At 43.7% G+C, this 21,138-nt stretch overlaps 1 protein-coding gene across 13 annotated transcripts in view; it reads right to left on the bottom strand.

Moving 5' to 3' along the window:
* Positions 1-19,281, bottom strand: part of CCDC125 (coiled-coil domain containing 125) — a 55,961-nt gene extending 36,680 nt beyond the window's left edge. For 3 of the 13 annotated variants that reach the window (XM_009240767.3, XM_063723852.1, XM_009240765.3), the window contains exons 1-2: positions 19,188-19,281; positions 1,869-2,212 (exon numbers count right to left, since the gene is read on the bottom strand). In XM_009240767.3, coding sequence (XP_009239042.2) covers positions 1,869-2,172 — 304 coding nt within the window. In that variant the 5' untranslated portion in view covers positions 2,173-2,212; positions 19,188-19,281. 13 annotated transcript variants of the gene reach the window in all.
* Positions 19,282-21,138: the final 1,857 nt, after the last annotated feature.

The raw sequence follows: 21,138 nt of genomic DNA on the forward strand, positions 1-21,138 counted from the left end.
CTTTGAGGTTGCAGTGAGCTGTGAACATGCTACTGCACTCCACCTTGGTGACACAGTGAGACCCACTCTTTTTAAAAAAGAAAAAGGCCAGGCATGGTGGCTCATGCCTGTAATCCCAGCATTTTGGGAGGCCGAGGTGGGCGGATCACTTGAGGTCAGGAGTTTGAAACCAATCTGGCCAACATGGTGAAACCCCATCTCTACTAAAAATACAAAAAAAAAAAAAAAAATTAGCCAGGCATGGGGGCGGGCACCTGTAATCCCAGCTACTCAGGAGGCTGAGGCAGTAGAATACCTTGAACCCAGGAGGTGGAGGTTGCAGTGAGCCAAGATCGTGACATTGCACTCTAGCCTGGGCGACAAGAGTGAGACTCCACCTCAAAATAAATAAATAAAAAGAAAAAATAAAAAGAAAAGGAAAAAGAAAAAAAAAGTCACCTCCTTACAGAAGCCTTCCTAACCCTGGCCTGAAATACTAGCGCCCATTCCCCATAATCACTCACTATCCCTTCGCTTACCACTGCCCAATGTTACACATCTCTTGATTTGCAGGGTTTTGGTTTTTTTTCTTTTGTTTTTTTTGAGACAAAGTCTTGCTCCATTGCCCAGGCTGGAGTGCAGTGGTACAATTTTGGCTCTGCCTTCCGGGTTCAAGCAATTCTTGTGCCTCGGCCTCCCAAGTAGCTGGGACTACAAGCACGTGCCACCACACCCAGCTAATTTTTATACTTTTAGTAGAGATGGGGTTTTGCCATGTTGGCCAGGCTGGTCTCAAGCTCCTGACCTCAAGTGATCCACCCGCCTCGGCCTCCCAAAGTGCTGGGATTACAGGCATGAGCTACTGCACCTGGCCTGCAGGTTTACTTTCTATATCCTCTGTTAGAATATGAAATCCATGACATTAGGGCCTTTGTCTATTTTGTTTACTGACATTATTCTCAGAAACTGGACCTGTGCCTGACACCTAATGATGCCCAGTAAATATTTGACTGCAAAAAAAAGTACTTCACAAAAAAGGCAAGGTTGGTAATCATTTATAGATATCATTAACAAATATATTAGATGCATAACTACTGTACTGTACAATATTGAGAAATATAAACATCAACTACTTTTTTTTTTTTTTTTTGAGATGGAGTCTTGCTCTGTCGCCCAGGCTGGAGTGCAGTGGTGCGATTTCGGCTCACTGCAAGCTCCGCCTCCCGGGTTCATGCCATTCTCCTGCCTCAGCCTCCCGAGTAGCTGGGACTACAGGCACCTGCTACCACGCCCAGCTAATTTTTTGTATATTTAGTACAGACAGGGTTTCACCATGTTGGCCAGGATGGTCTCGATCTCTTGACCTTGTGATCCACCTGCCTCGGACTCCCAAAGTGCTGGGATTACAGGCGTGAGCCACCGCGCCCAGCTATCAACTACTTTTATACTACCACCAATCCCAAGAGATGAATAAAGATAAATTTCTAAAGGCTGGTGCGGTGGCTCATGCCTGTAATCCCAGCACTTTGGGAGGCCAAGGCAGGCAAATCACTTGAGGTCAGGAGTTTGAGACCAGTCTGGCCAAGATGGTGAAACCTCGCCTCTACTAAAAACACAAAAATTAGCCAGGTGTAGTGGTGCATGCCTGTAATCCTAGCTACTCCAGTGGCTGAGGCAGGAGAATCGCTTGAACCCGGGGTGTGGAGGTTGCAGTGAGCCGAGATCGCGTGCCACTGCACTCCAGCCTGGGTGACACAGCAAGACTCCATCCAGAAAAAAAAAAAAAAATTCTAAAATCCAATATGGTTATTTATTTTAGATTTTGGAAGGGTTATAGCTTTGATACTATGCACAGGAGAAAGAAAGGAGAGGAAATTCAGCATTCTTACCAGTGCTACTTTGTCGTCTGTAATTGGAAATTCTGGACACTCGAGGGAATGTATCTTGCAGGCTCTTATGCTTGGAATACTGAAAACTCGCTTCACTTCTTTCTTCTCCCTTTCTCGGAAATGGAGGAGGGCTAAAGTTCTTTCCATCTGATCTTTTTCTAGACCTATGTGAAAATTCTATTTCATAAATCCCACCAGGTTTCCTTCCGAGGCCATACCCTAAATCACCTTCTGTCATGTCATCCTCTTCTGTTTCCCAGAGCTGTACGTCTGACTCACTTGATGATCTCGCCACCTTGCTCATGAGCCAAATGCCGTCTTTATCATAAGAAAATACGGGCTGTCTGTAGTTAAGAAAAACAGTAGTTAGGAAACCATCAGTAGATCCAGCAACCCCACTTCTGGGTATTTACCCAAAACATTTTAAATCAGTATGTCAAAGAGATGTCTGCATTCCCATGTTTGCTGTAGCACTGTTCACAATAGCCAAGATATGGAATCAACCTAAGTGTCCATCAAAGATGAACAGGTGAAGAAAATATGGTGTGGGGTGTGTGGGGTGTGCGTGTGTGTGTGTGTGTGTGTGTGTGTGTGTGTGTGTGTGTACACAATGGAATACTAGTCAGCCTTGAAAAAGAAGGAACTCCTGTCACTTGGGACATCACGGATGGAACCAGAAAACATTATGCTAAGTGTAATACGCCAGACACAGAAAGACAAATACCACATGTTCTTCCTTATGTATAAAATAAAAAACAATCAGACTCAAAGGAGCAGAAAGAAAAATGGTGGTTACCAGAGGCTGGGGGATGGGAGGAATGGGGAGATGATGGTCAAAGGGCACAAAGTCCTAGTTAGACAGGAAGAATAAGGTTTTCTCCTTTGCAATACATTGCACAGCACGGTGAATATAACAAAAATGTATTGTACATTTCAAAATTGCTCATAGAATAAATTTCAAATATTCTCACCACAAAAATGATAAGTATTTGAGATGATGGATATGTTAATCAACTTGATTTAATTCCACATTGTATTCATAAATCATAACATCACTTTGTACCTCATAAATACAGGCAGCTATAATCTGTCAATTTTCAATTAAAAAAACAAAAAACCTAACAAACAAAATGAAAAAAACCCATCAGTAAAGTCATGTGTCACCTAATGATGGGAATATATTCTGAGAAATGTGTTGTTAGGCAATTTTTTCATTGTGTGAACACCATAGAGCATACATACACAAACCTAGATAGTATAGCCTACTATACCCCTGGGCTACATCGTATAGCCTATAGTTCCTAGTCTACAAACCTGTACAACATGGTATAGCACTGAATACTGTAGGAAATCGTTACACATGGGTCAATATTTGTGTATGTAAACATATCTAAACATAGAAAAGGAACAGTAAAAATATAATAGTATCTCATGGGACCACCACTGTCCATGTGGTCTGTCATTGACTGAAACATAATTTGGTGCATAACTGTATAATAAAGCTGAATTTTTCAGGGAAAAAAGTTTCTTCCTGTATTATACACAGGCATGAATATCCTAGCAATGCACTCGCACATAAATGCCCTTGCAATCCAATTATAAGTATTTAACATTTCAGAACTCTTTTTTTTTTCTTTTAGACGGAGCTTCACTCTTGTTGCCCAGGCTGGAGTGCGGTGGCGCAATCTTGACTCACCGCAACCTCCGCCTCCCGGGTTCAAGCGATTATCCTGCCTCCGTCTCCCAAGTAGCTGGGATTACAGCCATGCGCCACCATGCCCGGCTAATTTTCTATTTTTTTTTTTAGTAGAGACGGGGTTTCTCCATGTTGGTCAAGCTGGTCTCGAACTCCTGACCTCGGGTGATCTGCCCGCCTCGGCCTCCCAAAGTGCTAGGATTACAGGCATGAGCCACCGCGCCCAGCCGGGTTTTGTTTTCATTTGTTTGTTTGAGAGATGAGGTCTAACTATGTTGCCCAGGCTGGTCTCCAACTCGTGGGCTCAAGTGATTCTCCCAACTAAGCCTCTGGAGTAGCTGGGATGACAGGAGTGAGGCACCACCTGGGGGTGGGGAGCAGATATACTCTACGCTCAATAAATACTTGTTTAGTAACTGAATAAAGGAAGAGAGGAATAAAGAAACAAACTGAAATACAATCATCCCAAGGAATTCAAGGGGAACTGGTTCCAGGACCCCTGTGTATTTCCTTGGATCCTCAAATTCTTAGCCAGGCATGGTGGCTCACACTTGTAATACCAAGGCTTTGGGAGGCTGAGGCTAGAGGATTGCTTGAGCCCAGGAGTTTGAGACCAGCCTGAGCAACACAGTGAGAATCTGTCTCTACAAAAAAAAATTTTTTTTTTTGAGACAGTCTTGCTCTGTCACCCAGGCTGGAGCGCCGTGGCGCAATCTCAGCTCACAGCAACCTCCGCCTCCTGGATTCAAGCAATTCTCCTGCCTCAGCCCCCTGAGTAGCTGGGATTACAGGCGCGTGCCACCATACCCGGCTAATTTTTGTATTTTTAGTAGAGACAGGGTTTCACCATGTTGGTCAGGCTGGTCTCAAACTCCTGACCTCATGATACACCTGCCTCGGCCTCCCAAAGTGCTGGATTACAGGCGTGAGCCACTGCACCCGGCCCAAAAAATTTTTTTAAAATTAACTGGTGGCACACGCCTACTCAGGAGGCTGAGGTGGGAGAATTGCTTGGGTCTGGGAGGTGGAAGCTGCAGTGAGCTATAACTGTGCCTCTACACTCCAGCTTGAGCTACAGAGCAACACTCTATCTCAAAAAATTTTTCGTTCAGCCTGGCGCGGTGGTTCATGGCTGTAATCCCCGCACTTTGGGAGGCCAAGGTGGGCGGATCACTTGAGGTCAGAAGTTCAAGACCAGTCTGGCCAATATGGTGAAACCCCATCTCTACTAAAAATACAAAAAAATTAGCCGGGCACTGTGGCGTGTGCCTGTAATCTCAGCTACTCAGGAGGCTGAGGCAGAAGAATTGCTTGAACCTGGGAGACAGAGGTTGCAGTGAGCCGAGATTGCACCACTGCACTCTAGCCTGGGCGACAGAGAAAGACTCCATCTCAAAAAAAAAAAAAAAAATTTTGTTAATTTGTTAATCAAAAAGGTATCATATTTGCATATTATCTAGGCACATCCTCCTGTGTATTTTATATATATTTTCAATTGTCTCTAAATTACTTATAATATCTAATACAATGCCTATACATCACTTCATTCCCGTGGATTTAACCTCGTACTCTGAGTGCTGCAAATTCGTCTTTGTATTTGGAACACTGTGGATTTTTTTTCCAAATATTTTCAATACTGGTTGGTTGAATCAACCAATGTGGAACTCACGGAGCTCCTATCTAACAGGCCACGCAGAGCAGGTTTGATTAGACTGTACTTGCTTTTAGGGCAGAAAAACAAAACCAGCACCCTAGCAGGACTCCAGATACAGAGGAGTTACGCCTGCCTTTCTTCCCAGCAGAAAACTTCTGGCAAAAACGCCTACTGATCAACTAGTATCACTGAGCCCTCCCCATGTGGAGACCACCCCAGTCACCTACCTGGTGACACTGAAGCAGCCAGGAGAAGCAGAAATGCTCAACCTTGTGCCTCCAGTAGAGTGCAGTTAAGAGGGACTTTCACCACCAGGCATTTCAAAACAGTTGCTTTGCTATAGCTATTTAGAAATATTTCATCTTTCATGAAGCGAGAAGGGAAGTTTAGAGAAAAAAGAATAAAAAGAAACGAACAAAGCCTCCAAGAAATACGGGACTATGTGAAAAGACCAAATCTGCATCTGATTGGTGTACCTGAAAGTGACGGGGAGAATGGAACCAAGTTGGAAAACACTCTGCAGGATATTATCCAGGAGACCTTCCCCAATCTAGCAAGGCAGGCCAACATTCAGATTCAGGAAATACAGAGAACACCACAAAGATACTCCTCAAGAAGAGCAACTCCAAGACACATAATTGTCAGATTCACCAAAGTTGAAATGAAGGAAAAAATGTTAAGGGCAGTCAGAGAGAAAGGTCGGGTTACCCACAAAGGGAAGCCCATCAGACTGACAGCGGATCTCTCGGCAGAAACTCTACAAGCCAGAAGAGAGTGGGGGCCAATATTCAACATTCTTAAAGAAAAGAATTTTCAACCCAGAATTTCATATCCAGCCAAACTGAGCTTCAGAAGTGAAGGAGAAATAAGATACTTTACAGACAAGCAAATGCTGAGAGATTTTGTCACCACCAGGCCTGCCCTAAAAGAGCTCCTGAAGGAAGCGCTAAACATGGAAAGGCACAACCGGTACCAGCCGCTGCAAAATCATGCCAAAATGTAAAGACCATCGAGACTAGGAAGAAACTGCATCAACTAACGAGCAAAATAACCAGCTATCATCATAATGACAGGATCAAATTCACACATAACAATATTAACTTTAAATGTAAATGGACTAAATGCTCCAATTAAAAGACACAGACTGGCAAATTGGATAAAGAGTCAAGACCCATCAGTGTGCTGTATTCAGGAAACCCATTTCACGTGCAGAGACACACATAGGCTCAAAATAAAAGGATGGAGGAAGATCTACCAAGCAAATGGAAAACAAAAAAAAGCAGGGGTTGCAATCCTAGTCTCTGATAAAACAGACTTTAAACCAACAAAGATCAAAAGAGACACAGAAGGCCATTACATAATGGTAAAGGGATCAATTCAACAAGAAGAGCTAACTATCCTAAATATATATGCACCCAATACAGGAGCACCCAGATTCATAAAGCAAGTCCTGAGTGACCTACAAAGAGACTTAGACTCCCACACATTAATAATGGGAGACTTTAACACCCCACTGTCAATATTAGACAGATCAACGAGACAGAAAATTAACAAGAATACCCAGGAATTGAACTCAGCTCTGCACCAAGCGGACCTAATAGACATCTACAGAACTCTCCACCCCAAATCAACAGAATATACATTTTTTTCAGCACCACACCACACCTATTCCAAAATTGACCACATAGTTGGAAGTAAAGCTCTCCTCAGCAAATGTAAAAGAACAGAAATTATAACAAACTGTCTCTCAGACCACAGTGCAATCAAACTAGAACTCAGGATTAAGAAACTCACTCAAAACCGCTCAACTACATGGAAACTGAACAACCTGCTCCTGAATGACTACTGGGTACATAACAAAATAAAGGCAGAAATAAAGATGTTCTTTGAAACCAACGAGAACCAAGACAGAGCATACCAGAATCTCTGGGACACATTCAAAGCAGTGTGTAGAGGGAAATTTATAGCATTAAATGCCCACAAGAGAAAGCAGGAAAGATCCAAAATTGACACCTTAACATCACAATTAAAAGAAATAGAAAAGCAAGAGCAAACACATTCAAAAGCTAGCAGAAGGCAAGAAATAACTAAAATCAGAGCAGAACGGAAGGAAATAGAGACACAAAAAAGCCTTCAAAAAATTAATGAATCCAGGAGCTGGTTTTTTGAAAGGATCAACAAAATTGATAGACCGCTAGCAAGACTAATAAAGGAAAAAAGAGAGAAGAATCAAATAGACGCAATAAAAAATGATAAAGGGGATATCACCACTGATCCCACAGAAATACAAACTACCATCAGAGAATATTACAAACACCTCTATGCAAATAAACTAGAAAATCTAGAAGAAATGGATAAATTCCTCAACACATACACTCTCCCAAGACTAAACCAGGAAGAATTTGAATCTCTGAATAGACCAATAACAGGATCTGAAATTGTGGCAATAATCAATAGCTTACCAACCAAAAAGAGTCGAGGACCAGATGGATTCACAGCCGAATTCTACCAGAGGTACAAGGAGGAACTGGTACCATTCCTTCTTAAACTATTCCAATCAATAGAAAAAGAGGGAATCCTCCCTAACTCATTTTATGAGGCCAGCATCATCCTGATACCAAAGCCCAGCAGAGACACAACCAAAAAAGAGAATTTTAGACCAATATTCTTGATGAACATTGATGCAAAAATCCTCAATAAAATACTGGCAAACCGAATCCAGCAGCACATCAAAAAGCTTATCCACCATGATCAAGTGGGCTTCATCCCTGGGATGCAAGGCTGGTTCAACATATGCAAATCAATAAATGTAATCCAGCATATAAACAGAACCAAAGACAAAAACCACATGATTATCTCAATAGATGCAGAAAAGGCCTTTGACAAAATTCAACAACCTTCATGCTAAAAACTCTCAATAAATTAGGTATTGATGGGACATATCTCAAAATAATAAGAGCTATCTATGACAAACCCACAGCCAATATCATACTGAATGGGCAAAAACTGGAAGCATTCCCTTTGAAAACTGGCACAAGACAGGGATGCCCTCTCTCACCACTCCTATTCAACATAGTGTTGGAAGTTCTGGCCAGGGCAGTTAGGCAGGAGAAGGAAAGAGGAAGTCAAATTGTCCCTGTTTGCAGATGACATGATTGTATATCTAGAAAACCCCATTGTCTCAGCCCAAAATCTCCTTAAGCTGATAAGCAACTTCAGCAAAGTCTCAGGATACAAAATCAATGTACAAAAATCACAAGCCTTCTTATACACCAATAACAGACAAACAGAGAGCCAAATCATGAGTGAACTCCCATTCACAATTGCTTCAAAGAGAATAAAATACTTAGGAATCCAACTTACAAGGGATGTGAAAGACCTCTTCAAGGAGAACTATAAACCACTGCTCAATGAAATAAAAGAGGATACAAACAAATGGAAGAACATTCCATGCTCATGGGTAGGAAGAATCAATATCATGAAAATGGCCATACTGCCCAAGGTAATTTATAGATTCAATGCCATCCCCATCAAGCTACCAATGACTTTCTTCACAGAATTGGAAAAAACTACTTTAAAGTTCATATGGAACCAAAAAAGAGCCTGCATCGCCAAGTCAATCCTAAGCCAAAAGAACAAAGCTGGAGGCATCATGCTACCTGACTTCAAACTATACTACAAGGCTACAGTAACCAAAACAGCATGGTACTGGTACCAAAACAGAGATATAGATCAATGGAACAGAACAGAGCCCTCAGAAATAACGCTGCATATCTACAACTATCTGATCTTTGACAAACCTGAGAAAAACAAGCAATGGGGAAAGGATTCCCTATTTAATAAATGGTGCTGGGAAAACTGGCTAGCCATATGTAGAAAGCTGAAACTGGATCCCTTCCTTACACCTTATACAAACATTAATTCAAGATGGATCAAAGACTTAAATGTTAGACCTAAAACCATAAAAACCCTAGAAGAAAACCTAGGCATTACCATTCAGGACATAGGCATGGGCAAGGACTTCATGTCTAAAACACCGAAAGCAATGGCAACAAAAGCCAAAATTGACAAATGGGATCTAATTAAACTAAAGAGCTTCTGCACAGCAAAAGAAACTACCATCAGAGTGAACAGGCAACCTATAAAATGGGAGAAAATTTTTGCAACCTACTCATCTGACAAAGGGCTAATATCCAGAATCTACAATGAACTCAAACAAATTTACAAGAAAAAAACAAACAACCCCATCAAAAGGTGGGCAAAGGATATGAACAGACACTTCTCAAAAGAAGACATTTATGCAGCCAAAAGACACATGAAAAAAAGCTCATCATCACTGGCCATCAGAGAAATGCAAATCAAAACCACAATGAGATACCATCTCACACCAGTTAGAATGGCAATCATTAAAAAGTCAGGAAACAACAGATGCTGGAGAGGATGTGGAGAAATAGGAACATTTTTACACTGTTGGTGGGACTGTAAACTAGTTCAACCATTGTGGAAGTCAGTGTGGCGATTCCTCAGCGATCTAGAACTAGAAATACCATTTGACCCAGCCATCCCATTACTGGGTATATACCCAAAGGACTATAAATCATGCTGCTATAAAGACACATGCACACGTATGTTTATTGCAGCACTATTCACAATAGCAAAGACTTGGAACCAACCCAAATGTCCAACAATGATAGACTGGATTAAGAAAATGTGGCACATATACACCATGGAATACTATGCAGCCATAAAAAATAATGAGTTCATGTCCTTTGTAGGGACATGGATGAAACTGCAAATCATCATTCTCAGCAAACTATTGCAAGGACAAAAAACCAAACACCGCATGTTCTCACTCATAGATGGGAATTGAACAATGAGAACACATGGACACAGGAAGGGGAACATCACACTCTGGGGACTGTTGTGGGGTCGGGGGAGGGGGGAGAGATAGCATTAGGAGATATACCTAATGCTAAATGGCGAGTTAATGGGTGCAGCACACCAGCATGGCACATGTATACATAACCTGCACATTGTGCACATGTACCCTAAAACTTAAAGTATAATAATAATAATAATAATAAAGAAATATTTCATCTTTCTTTCAAGGCTCATTTAAAAAAAGAGTGGGGTGTGGGGGTATAAACACGTCTAACATTTTTCTCTAAATATCCTGCTGTTTAAGTAGTTGCTTCCAAAACTTCGAAAGACATTTAATCTCAATCTTGCATTTGTTGTGGAGATCTCTCTATTCTTCCACTATTAAACCTTATGTAGATATCAAATAAATCTGACCATGTATTAAGGAATTTCTGTCATTTTAGGGTCAAAATGCCATATATTTTCAATGTTAAAAACAAATACCCTTAAAAGATTTGAACAGATATGTCTAAAAGAAGATACATGGATGGAAAGATGCTCAGCATCATTAGTTATCAGGCAATTATAACTTAAACCACAGTGAGATTCCACCTCACCGCACTGACAATTCCAAGTGCTGCTGAGGATGTGGAGTAACTGAAACTCTCATACATTGGTGATGTGAGTAAAACATAGTACAACCACTGTGGAAAACAATTTGATAGCTTCTTATAAACATGTGACATGGCAACTGCATTCTTCAGGATCTACTCAAGAGAAACAGAACCCTATGTCCGTACAAAGATGTGTGCATGAATATTCATACATCACTCAATTTGTCAAAAATTGGAAACAACCCAAGTGTCCATCTGCAGTAAAACAAAGAAACTGTGGTCTGTCCATACCACAGAATATATTTGTCAGTAAAGAACAATGCATTTCTGACATATGCATTACATATGCAATGCATTTCCAATATATGCAATGAATTTCCCAGACATTACGCTAACATAAAAGCACATACTAGGCCAGATGTGGTGGCTCCCACCTGTAATCCCAGCATTTTGGGAGGCTGAGGTGTGAGGATCACTTGAGGTCAGGAGTTCGAAACCAGCCTGGGCAACATAGCGAGATCCCCATCACTAATTAAAACAATAAATAAATAAACAACAGCATATACTGTATGAATTACTGGCAAAACTAACATACAATGATGATAAACAAATTAATGGTTGTTTGGCATGGGAGAAATGACCCCAAAGGGCATGAGGGAAGTTTTCTGAGGTAATGGAAAACTTCTATATCTTCACTAGAGTGGCCACTTATCAAAACTCATTAGGCTAGGTGTGGTGGTTCACGCCTGCAATCTCAGCAGTTTGGTAAGCCAAGGCGGGCAGATCACCTGAGGTCAGGAGTTCAAGACCTGCCTGGCCAACATGGTGAAACCCCATCTCTACTAAAAAATACAAAAAATTAGCCAGGTGTGGTGGTGCATGCCTGTAGTCCCAGCTACTTGGGAGGCTGAGGCAGGAGAATGGCTTGAACCCAGGAGGCAGGGGTTGCAGTGAGCTGAGCTTGCACCACTGCACTCCAGCCTGGGCAACAGAGTGAGACTCTGTCTCAAAAAAAAAAAAGATGTAATAATACCTAGCACTTGTTGCCTGCTTTCCATGTGCTAGACAGTTTTAAGTGCCTTAGATTATATTTATTCTTTACAAACACTCTGCAAGACAATACCATTATTAAGTATGAAAATTAAACTGAAGCAGACAGAGATTGAGTAACACAGCCAACCAGAAGTGGAGATAGATTTTTTTTTTTAAGAGACAGGGTATCGGGCTGGGCACAGTGGCTCACGTCTGTAATCCCAGCACTTTGGAAGGTCGAGGTGGGCGGATCATGAGGTCAAGAGTTCAAGACTAGCCTGGCCAACATAGTGAAACCTCATCTCTACTAAAAATACAAAAATTAGCCAGGTGTGGTAGCAGGCGCCTGTAATCCTAGCTATTCGGGAGGCTGAGGCAGGAGAATCACTTGAAACTAGAAGGTGGAGGTTGCAGTGAGCCAAGATCATGCCACTGCACTCCAACCTGGGTGAAAAAGTGAAACTCTGTCTCAAAAAAAAAAAAAGAAAAAAAAGAGACGGCGTCTCACTCTGTTGCTCATTGCTTAGGCTGAAGTGCTAAGCAATTCAACCACAGCTCACTGCAGCCTCAACCTCTTAGGCTCAAGTGATTCTCCCACCTCAGTCTCCAAAGCAGCTGGGACTACAGATGTGTACCACCTTGCCAGGCTAATTTTTAATACATTTTGTAGAAACAGGGTCTCGGGCCAGCCAGTCTTGAACTTCTGACCTCAAGGGATCCTACCACCTCAGCCTCCCAAAGTCGTGGGATTACAGGCATGAGCTACCACCCCTGGCCCAGAGACAGATTTTTAATCCAGATATCTGATGTCAGAGCCAACACTCTTAGCCACTGTTTTGTATCATTTGGAGAATTTCAATGAAATTAACATCAGAGTATACCAAGTTTCTATTATTTATGACTGCAAATAGAACTTAAAGTAAAAGTCTAAAATACCTAGTTTGAGCAACATCTAACAGATTCTGGATCCATTTTTTCCAAGATTTTTATAAAATCACCTTGGTTCTTTTACAAGATTATTTCCTTAAAAAGGAGATTCATCTATTTTGTCAAGGTAGATAAGAAGATATTTATTGAATCAAAGAATAATCCCTTGGGAGGCTGTGTTTTACCTCTAGTGCAGTAGACTCCTGCTTATTAAGTGCAACCTCTGGCCTGCGTTAAGAAGGGTGTGGTCAGGATTAGGCAGGCAGCAGAGAAGAAAATGGAATTGGTCAACATAAGGGGAAAAAGCTGTAAAAGGAAAGAGTAAGCATTTGTAGAGTTAGCTAAGAATATTTTTCAATGCACCACATAAATTCAGGCATCATGGGTACGCCTTCCTGCTATTCAGAGTTGAATATAATGAGGTTTTGTTGTTGTTGTTTTGTTTGTTTTTTATCCCTGCCTACTGTTTCTTAGACTTAACTTCAGGCTGGGAATGGTGGCTCATGTCTGTAATCCCTGAACTTTGTGAGGCCAAAGAAAGAGGACTGCTTGAGCCTAGCAGTTCAGACCAGCCTGGGCAACACAGTGAGACCTCATCTCTACAAAAAAAGGAAAAAAAAGAAAATTGCTGGGCATGGTGGTGCACACCTGTAGTCCCAAGCTACACGGGAGCCTGAGGTGGGAACTCAAGGCTGCAGTGAGCTGTGATCATGCCACTGCACTCTAGTCTGGTCAACAGAGCAAGACCCTGTCTCTAAAAATAAATAAAATAAAATGTAACTTCAGGGACTGCTGACTGTATATATTCTCCCACTTTTTTTTTTTTTTTTTTTGAGACGGAGTCTTGCTCTGTTGCCCAGGCTGGAGGGCAGTCGCGAGATGTCGGCTCACTGCAAGCTCCGCCTCCTGGGTTCACACCATTCTCCTGCCTCAGCCTCCTGAGTAGCTGGGACTACAGGTGCCTGCCACCACGCCCGGCTAATTTTTTGTATTTTTAGTAGAGATGGGATTTCACCGTGTTAGCCAGGATGGTCTCGATCTCCTGACCTCATGATCTGCCCGCCTCGGTCTCCCAAAGTGCTGGGATTACAGGCATAAGCCACCCCACCTGGCATAGTCTCCCACTTTTTATATGCTGATAGTAAGGTAAGATGAAATATCACACAAATTAAACTTCACTTTTGAAACACATTACTTCCAAGGAAGTAAAAATATTTGAAGTCACTAAACTATTCAACCAATTTAATGTATTCAGGGTTGATGACCAGGGAAGCAGCAGGATGTGTTAACGGAGAAGGCACTGACTCGAGAGGTCTGGGTTCAAATCTCACTTCACCACTTGCCACTTTTTGATCTTGGGTAAGTCATTTAACTTCTTAGAGCCTGTTTTATTTCTTAACAGGGGTTTAAGCATAACTACTTTATCGGGACACTTTTGGGCACCACTGATATATTTGAAATCAACTATGGTAGCCAAATCAATGTTTATTGAATTTGAATACTATTTTCTTCAATTGTCAATTTAGGGGACTAGATTTTTGGTTCTTCAGAGCTCTAAAATTGTTTCTGTATCAGCATTTTCCAAAGTGTGCTCCATGGAAAATGTTCTCCAGACTATTAGGTTTTGCTAGGAATAAAAGTGTCCTTTTGGTTTTATCGAGGGCTTTTTTTTTTTTTTTTTTTTTTTTTTTGAGATGGAGTCTCGCTCTATCACCCAGGCTGGAGTGCAATGGCACAATCTCAGCTCACTGCAACCCCCGCCTCCCAGGTTGTAGCAATTCTCATGCCTCAGCCTCCCAGGTAACTGGGATTATAGGCACCTGCCACCATGCCCGGCTAATTTTTGTATTTTAGTAGAGACAAGGTTTCACCATGTTGGCCAGGTTAGTCTCGAACTCCTGACCTCAGGCAATCCGCTCGCCTCTGTCTGCCAAAGTGCTGGGATTACAGGTGTGAGCCACCAAGCCCGGACTTTTTTTGTTTTAATTTTTTAAATTAAAATGAGTCTGTATTTATGCCTGTTTTATGTTCAGTCCATTCAGCGATTTACTCTACCATTTAATTTCTAATTGGACAAAATTAGAAAATAATAAAATATGTTGAACAATAAAGAAATAGTTAAATATTGGTTCAACAACTTTATAAAATACTATGTAACTAAACAAAATTAACTAAATAAGTATTAGAGTTATAGTATATTTAACATAGTTTAAGAATAATCTCCAGCCTGGGCAACAAGAGTGAAACTCCATCTCAAAAAATAAAAATAAAATAAAAATAAAAATAAAAATACTATGTAGTACAAACTAGGCAGCAACATGATAAATGCTCACATACACAAGGGTAAAACATAAAAAGCAGAATTCAAAGTTGTCTGTACTAGGGACAAAGATTAGAAGAAAAACAAAAGATAAAAATAAATTAATAGGATTAGAGTATTTTTCCATATACCATTTTTACAATATTGTATTTTTTTAACAGTACCACAAAATCTAAGAATATCTACAGCTGATTCTGTACTATATGGTAATCTTGAATAGATAAACACAGAGGTTCCTTCGTACTTTATACCTTTGACTTTTTTTTTTTTTTTTGAGATGGAGTCTCGCTTTGTCACCCAGGCTGGAGTGCAGTGGCGCCATCTCAGCTCACTGCCAGCTCCGCCTCCTGGGTTCACACCATTCTCCTGCCTCAGCCTCCTGAGGCGCTGGGACTACAGGCGTCCACCACCACACCCGGCTAAGTTTTTGTATTTTTAGTAGAGACGGGGTTTCGCCGTGTTAGGCAGGATGGTCTCGATCTCCTGACCTCGTGATCCACTGGCCTCGGCCTCCTGAAGTGCTGGGATTAGAGGTGTAAGCCACCACGCCCGGCCTACCTTTGACTTTTAAAAGACAACTTGAACCAATATATGCTGTCTAAAATAGATGTGTCATCTTTTAGGATTAAAGTATTTATTTTTATATGGACAGAGTCTCAGTCTGTTGACCAGGCTGGAGTGCAGTGACAGCTCACTGCAGCCTCGACCTCTGGGCTCAAGTGACCCTCCCATCTCAGCCTCCCGAGTAGCTGGGACTAGAGGCATGTGTCACCACACCTGGCTAATTTTTTTGTTCTTGTAGAGGCTAATTTTTGTATTTTTTGTAGCGATGAGGTCTCCTTATATTGCCCAGGCTGGTCTCGAACTCCTGGGCTCAAGCAATCCTTCTGCCTTGGCCTCCCAAAGTGCTGAGATTACAGGTGTGAGCCACCATGCCCAGCCAGGATTAAAGTCTTTTTTTTTTTTTTTGAGACAGAGTTTTGCTTTTGTCACCAAGGCTGGAGTGCAATGGCGTGATCACGGCTCACTGCAACCTCTGCCTCCTGGGTTCAAGCGATTCTCCCACCTCAGCCTCCAGAGTAGCTGGGATTACAGGTGCCTGCCACCACACCCAGCTAATTTTTGCATTTTTAGTAGAGATGGGATTTCACCATGTTAGCCAGGCTGGTCTCAGACTCCTGACCTCAGATGATCCACCTGCCTCGGCCTCCCAAAGTGCTGGGATTACAGGCATGAGCCACCGAGCCCGGCTCGGATGTATTTTTTTCTATCCCAGTCCAGGCATACATGACTTGCCCCAAATACAATGGTAATTAGCAGCAGAGCCAGGACTAGAAACAATATTTCTGGCTCTTTGTCCAGTCCTCTGGCCACTTGGGAAAGGCTGTAGGATGAATAGGTTATAGTCTGTTAGCAGTCATCTCACTTTTCCACTAAAACAACTCTTTAAAAGATGACCAGTGACTTCCTCATAAATAAATCCAAGATCAAGTTTCATTCCTCAGTCTCCTCTACCTTTGCAGGAGCTGTGACACTAATGACTCACCAAGTCCAGGTCGACCTGACTCCTGAAGCCCCAAGAAATAGAAATCTGATCCTCCTTCTTCCCTGACTCATATCTTCTCATATCTGTCCTCTAAGGCTCTTTTTCTTTTTCCTGTCCCTTTTGTAAATGTTTGGCTTCTTTTACTACTCTTAAATACACATCTCCATCTGGACATTCCACCAGCAATTCAAGCACATCTTGCTCAAAAACAAATTCACACCTGGCACAGTGGCTCATGCCTATAATCTCAGCACTTTGGAGGCTGAGGCAGGCAGATCATGAGGTCAGGAGTTCGAGACCAGCCTGGCCAACATAGTGAAACCCCGTCTCTGCTAAAAATACAAAAATTAGCTGGGCACGGTGGTGTGCATCTGTAGTCCCAGCTACTCAGGAGGCTGAGGCAGAAGAATCGCTTGAACCCGGGAGGCAGACGTTGCAGTGAGCCGAGATTGCACCACTGCACTCCAGCCTGGGTGACAGAGCAAGACTCCATCTAAAAAAAAAAAATTCACTATCCTCCCAGCCCCTAATCCAGGTCTCCCTCTGAGTCCTCTATTCTGCAAATGCATCAACCATGCTCCAAAACACTCAGGAGCAAAACTTTGGAATTGTTTTTTCCTCTTTGGTCTTCACATGCCTTCAGTTGCTAGGTCTTCTAGACCCACAAAAATCTCCCCAAACCATGTCATTCTTTGCACATTAATTTCACTGCCCTGGTGGAACTTCCCTTTAATTCCCCAAGGCTAGCCTGATAATTCCCTAATTGGTCTACTTCAAGCCAACCTACATACTGCTGCCAAGTCAATAATATCCAAGTGCAAACCAAATGATGTCTCTCTCTTGCTGTAAAACATTCCATGGCTCCCATGGCATGCATAATTATAGTCAATGTCACCCTGTTTTCCTTTTTAAAAAAATTTAGGCTGGGCACAGTGGCTCACACATGTAATCCAAGCACTTTGGGAGGCTGAGGCGGGCAGATCACCTGAGGTCAGGAGTTCGTGACCAGCCTGGCCAACATGGTGAAACCCCGTCTCTACTAAAAATACAAAAATTAGCCAGGTATGGTGGTGGGCGCCTTTAATCCCAGCTACTTGGGAGGCTGAGGCAGGAGAATCGCTTGAACTTGGGAGGTGGAAGTTCCAGTGAGCTGAGACAGCACCATTGTCTGTCGCCCACGCTGGAGTGCAATGGTGCAATCCCGGCTCACTGCAACCTAGACCTCCTGGGTTCAAGCGATTCTCCTGCCTCAGCCTCCCCAGTAGCTGAGATCACAGGCGCCCACCACCATGCCCGGCTAATTTTTGTATTTTTGTAGAGATGGGGTTTCACCATGTTGGCCAGGCTGGTCTAGACCTCCAGACCTCAGGAGATCTGCCCACCGGTCTCCCAAAGTGCTGGAATTACAGGCGTGAGCCACTGCGCCCAGCTGAAACTCCGTTTCAAAAAAATAAAAATAAAAATAATGTATCCAACTGAAGTGTCACCCTGTTTTCTACAACAAAGCTACAGTTTTCACCTCCAGTTTCATCTGGCAGTACTCCGTGGATGTACTCTGTGCTTCCACGTAAGAGGAACTGCACTTGCTCCCAGGGCTCCTCCCTCAGCTTGGTCACCTGCAAGCCTCTGTTGGTGCCATTCTTCACCCCAGGAATGCTGTCTCCTCTCAGACCCCCCTCAGTTCAAGACAGCACTCCCTCCAATAGCCTTCCTGACTCCCTTGGACCAGATGTGATTTCTTTCACATCTGAGTCTTCCCAGTTCTGGGAGGTTTTACTGAATCTTTTTAATAGTGCTTACTTCCTACCTGACCTAGACTGACTGTATATTCCCGTGTGCAGAGACTTTGTGTGTCTCGTTTGCTTATGCACAACAGGTGTTCCAAAGATATTTGATAGAATCGAAAGCGAAAACCGATTCCTGCCCGGAAACCTTTGGACAGAAGAATCTACATTCAGTAGCCTGACAACTCTGCCTTAGCAAAAGCAAACAAGTTGGTCAAACATGCCTAACTCCCTGACAAAGAGGAACTAACTTGAGCCCTCCCTGGTGAACAATGGCCTGCTGCACTTTGCTTTAGGATTTTGCTTCTTAACTTTTCGTTTTAGAATAATTTTAGATGTACAGTAAATTGCAAAGATAGTACTAAGAATTCCTGTATACCTTTTACCCAAATTCCTCTAATGTTAACATTTGTGTACAATTTGTCAGATTTAAGAAATTAACATGAGTACGTGCTATTAACTAAACCACAGCCTTTATTATTTTTTCCACTAATGTTCTTTTTCTGTTTCAGGATCCAAACCAGGATACTGGCACTATAGTTTTGTAAGGCTCAAAATTAACAGAAGAGAAAAAAAATAAAGCAGGTGGAGAGGGAGAGAGAGAGAAATAGGGTCTCTGAAATCTATTTCTTATTTTTTTCTTATCAGACGAGGCCACTAAACTGGCATTCAGGGAAAAGGATTTGGGCAGTTTGTCCACAACATGCAGAGTTTCCACGAATCTGCGCATCCCCCCCGCGCCCTGGGTCCTCCCCACTCCCGGTTCCCACCTGCCAGGTCTGACCCCGGGTACCCTCTCAAGGTCCGTGGCGGGGACCGGAGCCCGGACTCCGGCTCAGCGAACAGCGCCCTTCTACCGCCCCGGCGCCCCAGTCAGCTCGCTCACCTGGCAAGGAGCCTCCTCTCCGTGCGCGTGCGCCCTTGCCGCCGCGCGGCCTCCGGGCCACCACGTGACCGCGTGGGCGCAGTCTCAGACAGGAAACGCCGGTGAGGTCGTCCCGGGCCATCGAGGCAGCTCGCGCTACTTTTTCGCGACCTCACTTGGTTCCTGTGTGCAACCTGATGTTAGCTCTGTCCACCTTCAGCTCCAAAGCCAACCACGGGTAACCAATATGCAAACAATGACATGAGATTTAGAAAAACAACAAGACGGGGAGTGTGTCAATACAGGTAAAATTCGGTGGTTCAAACACTGAGGCTCAGACCGGCGCGGGGTTTCACACCTGTAATCCCAGCTTTTGGGAGGCCAAGGCGGGAGGATCGCTTGAGGCCAGGAATTCGAGACCAGCATGGCCAACATAGTGAGACCCCGCTCTACAAAAAATTTAAAAAGTAGGGCCGGGCGCGGTGGCTCACGCCTATAATCCCAGCACTTTAGGAGGCTGAGGTGGGCGGATCACGAGGTCAGGAGATGAAGACCATCCTGGCTAACACGGTGAAAACCCTTCTCTACTAAAAATACAAAAAATTAGCTGGGCGTGGTGGCGGGTGCCTGTAGTCCCAGCTACTCGGGAGGCTGAGGCAGGAGAATGGCGTGAACCCGGGAGGCGGAGCTTGCAGTGAGCCAAGATCGTGCCACTGCACTCCAGCCTGGGCAACAGAGCGAGTATCTGTCTCAAAAAAAAAAAAAAAAAAAAAAAAAAAAATTAAAAAGTAGCGGGTGTGGTGGTGCGTACCTGTAGTCCCAGCTACTCGGGAGGCCGGGAGGCCGTCAGGTGGGAGGATCCTGTGAGCCTGGGAGATCCAGGCTACAGTGACCACTGCACTCCAGCCTGGGCGACGGAGCGGAGACCCTGTCTCAAAAAAGAAAGAAACCAAAACCAAAATATTAAGTCTCTAGGAATCCTGTAAGAGAAAGGTAGATCGGGCCGAGCGTGGTGGCTCACGCCTGTTAACCTAGCACTTTGGGAGGCCGAGGTGGGTGGATCACCTGAGGTCAGAAGTTTGAGACCAGCCTGGCCAACATGGTGAAACCCCATCTCCACTAAAAATACAAAAATTAGCCGGTCGTGGTGGCAGGTGCCTGTATTCCCAGCTGCTCGGGTGGCTGAGGCGGGAGAATCTCTTGAACCCGGGAAGCGGAGTTTGCTGTGAGGCAAGATCGTGCCACTGCACTCCAGCCTGGGTGACAGAGCGAGACTTTGTCTTAAAAAGAGAGAGAGGGAGGGAGAAGGGGAGGGGGAGGGGGAGGGGGGGAGAGGGAGAGGGAGAGGGAGAGGAAAAGAAGAAAGAGAGAAAGAAAGAAGGGAGGGGAGGGGAGGGGAGGGGAGGGGAGGGAAGGGGGGAGGGGGGAGGGGGAGGAGGGGAGGGGAGGGGGGAGGGGGGAGGGGAGGGGAGAGGAGAGGAGGAAAGAAAGAAAGGAATCTAAGCTGAGGTTCAGAGGTAGAGGCAGTCATTGAAAAACAGGCTTTTGGGGGCGGGCGGCGTCCACTGCAAGGATGCACTGTCTAGCTCCCTCTGGAGACGGGAGCACGAAGGAGCGACCACGGAGCCCTTGAGCCTGTGGATGGTGGCCTCGGCGGCCGGCAGGCCATGCTGGAGTATCTGCCAACCTGATGAAGACGAGGATGTCCCACAAGTTCCGGACAGACGTGGCCGCCAAATTAATGAGGAAGGAAAAGGAGTCTTTTTTTTTTTTTTTTTTTTTTTAAAGACAAGAGTTTTGTTCTTGTTGCCCAGGCTGTAGTGCAGTGGCGCGATCTCGGCTCACTGCAACCTCTGCCTCCCGGGTTCAAGTGATTCTCCTGCCTTAGCCTCTGGAGTAGTTGAGATGACAGGTATGCACCACCACGCTCAGCTAATTTTGTATTTTTAGTAGACAGGGGGGTTTCTCCATG

The sequence above is a fragment of the Pongo abelii genome, chromosome 4, assembly GCF_028885655.2.
Source record: "Pongo abelii isolate AG06213 chromosome 4, NHGRI_mPonAbe1-v2.0_pri, whole genome shotgun sequence".
NCBI classification, from domain to species: domain Eukaryota; kingdom Metazoa; phylum Chordata; class Mammalia; order Primates; family Hominidae; genus Pongo; species Pongo abelii.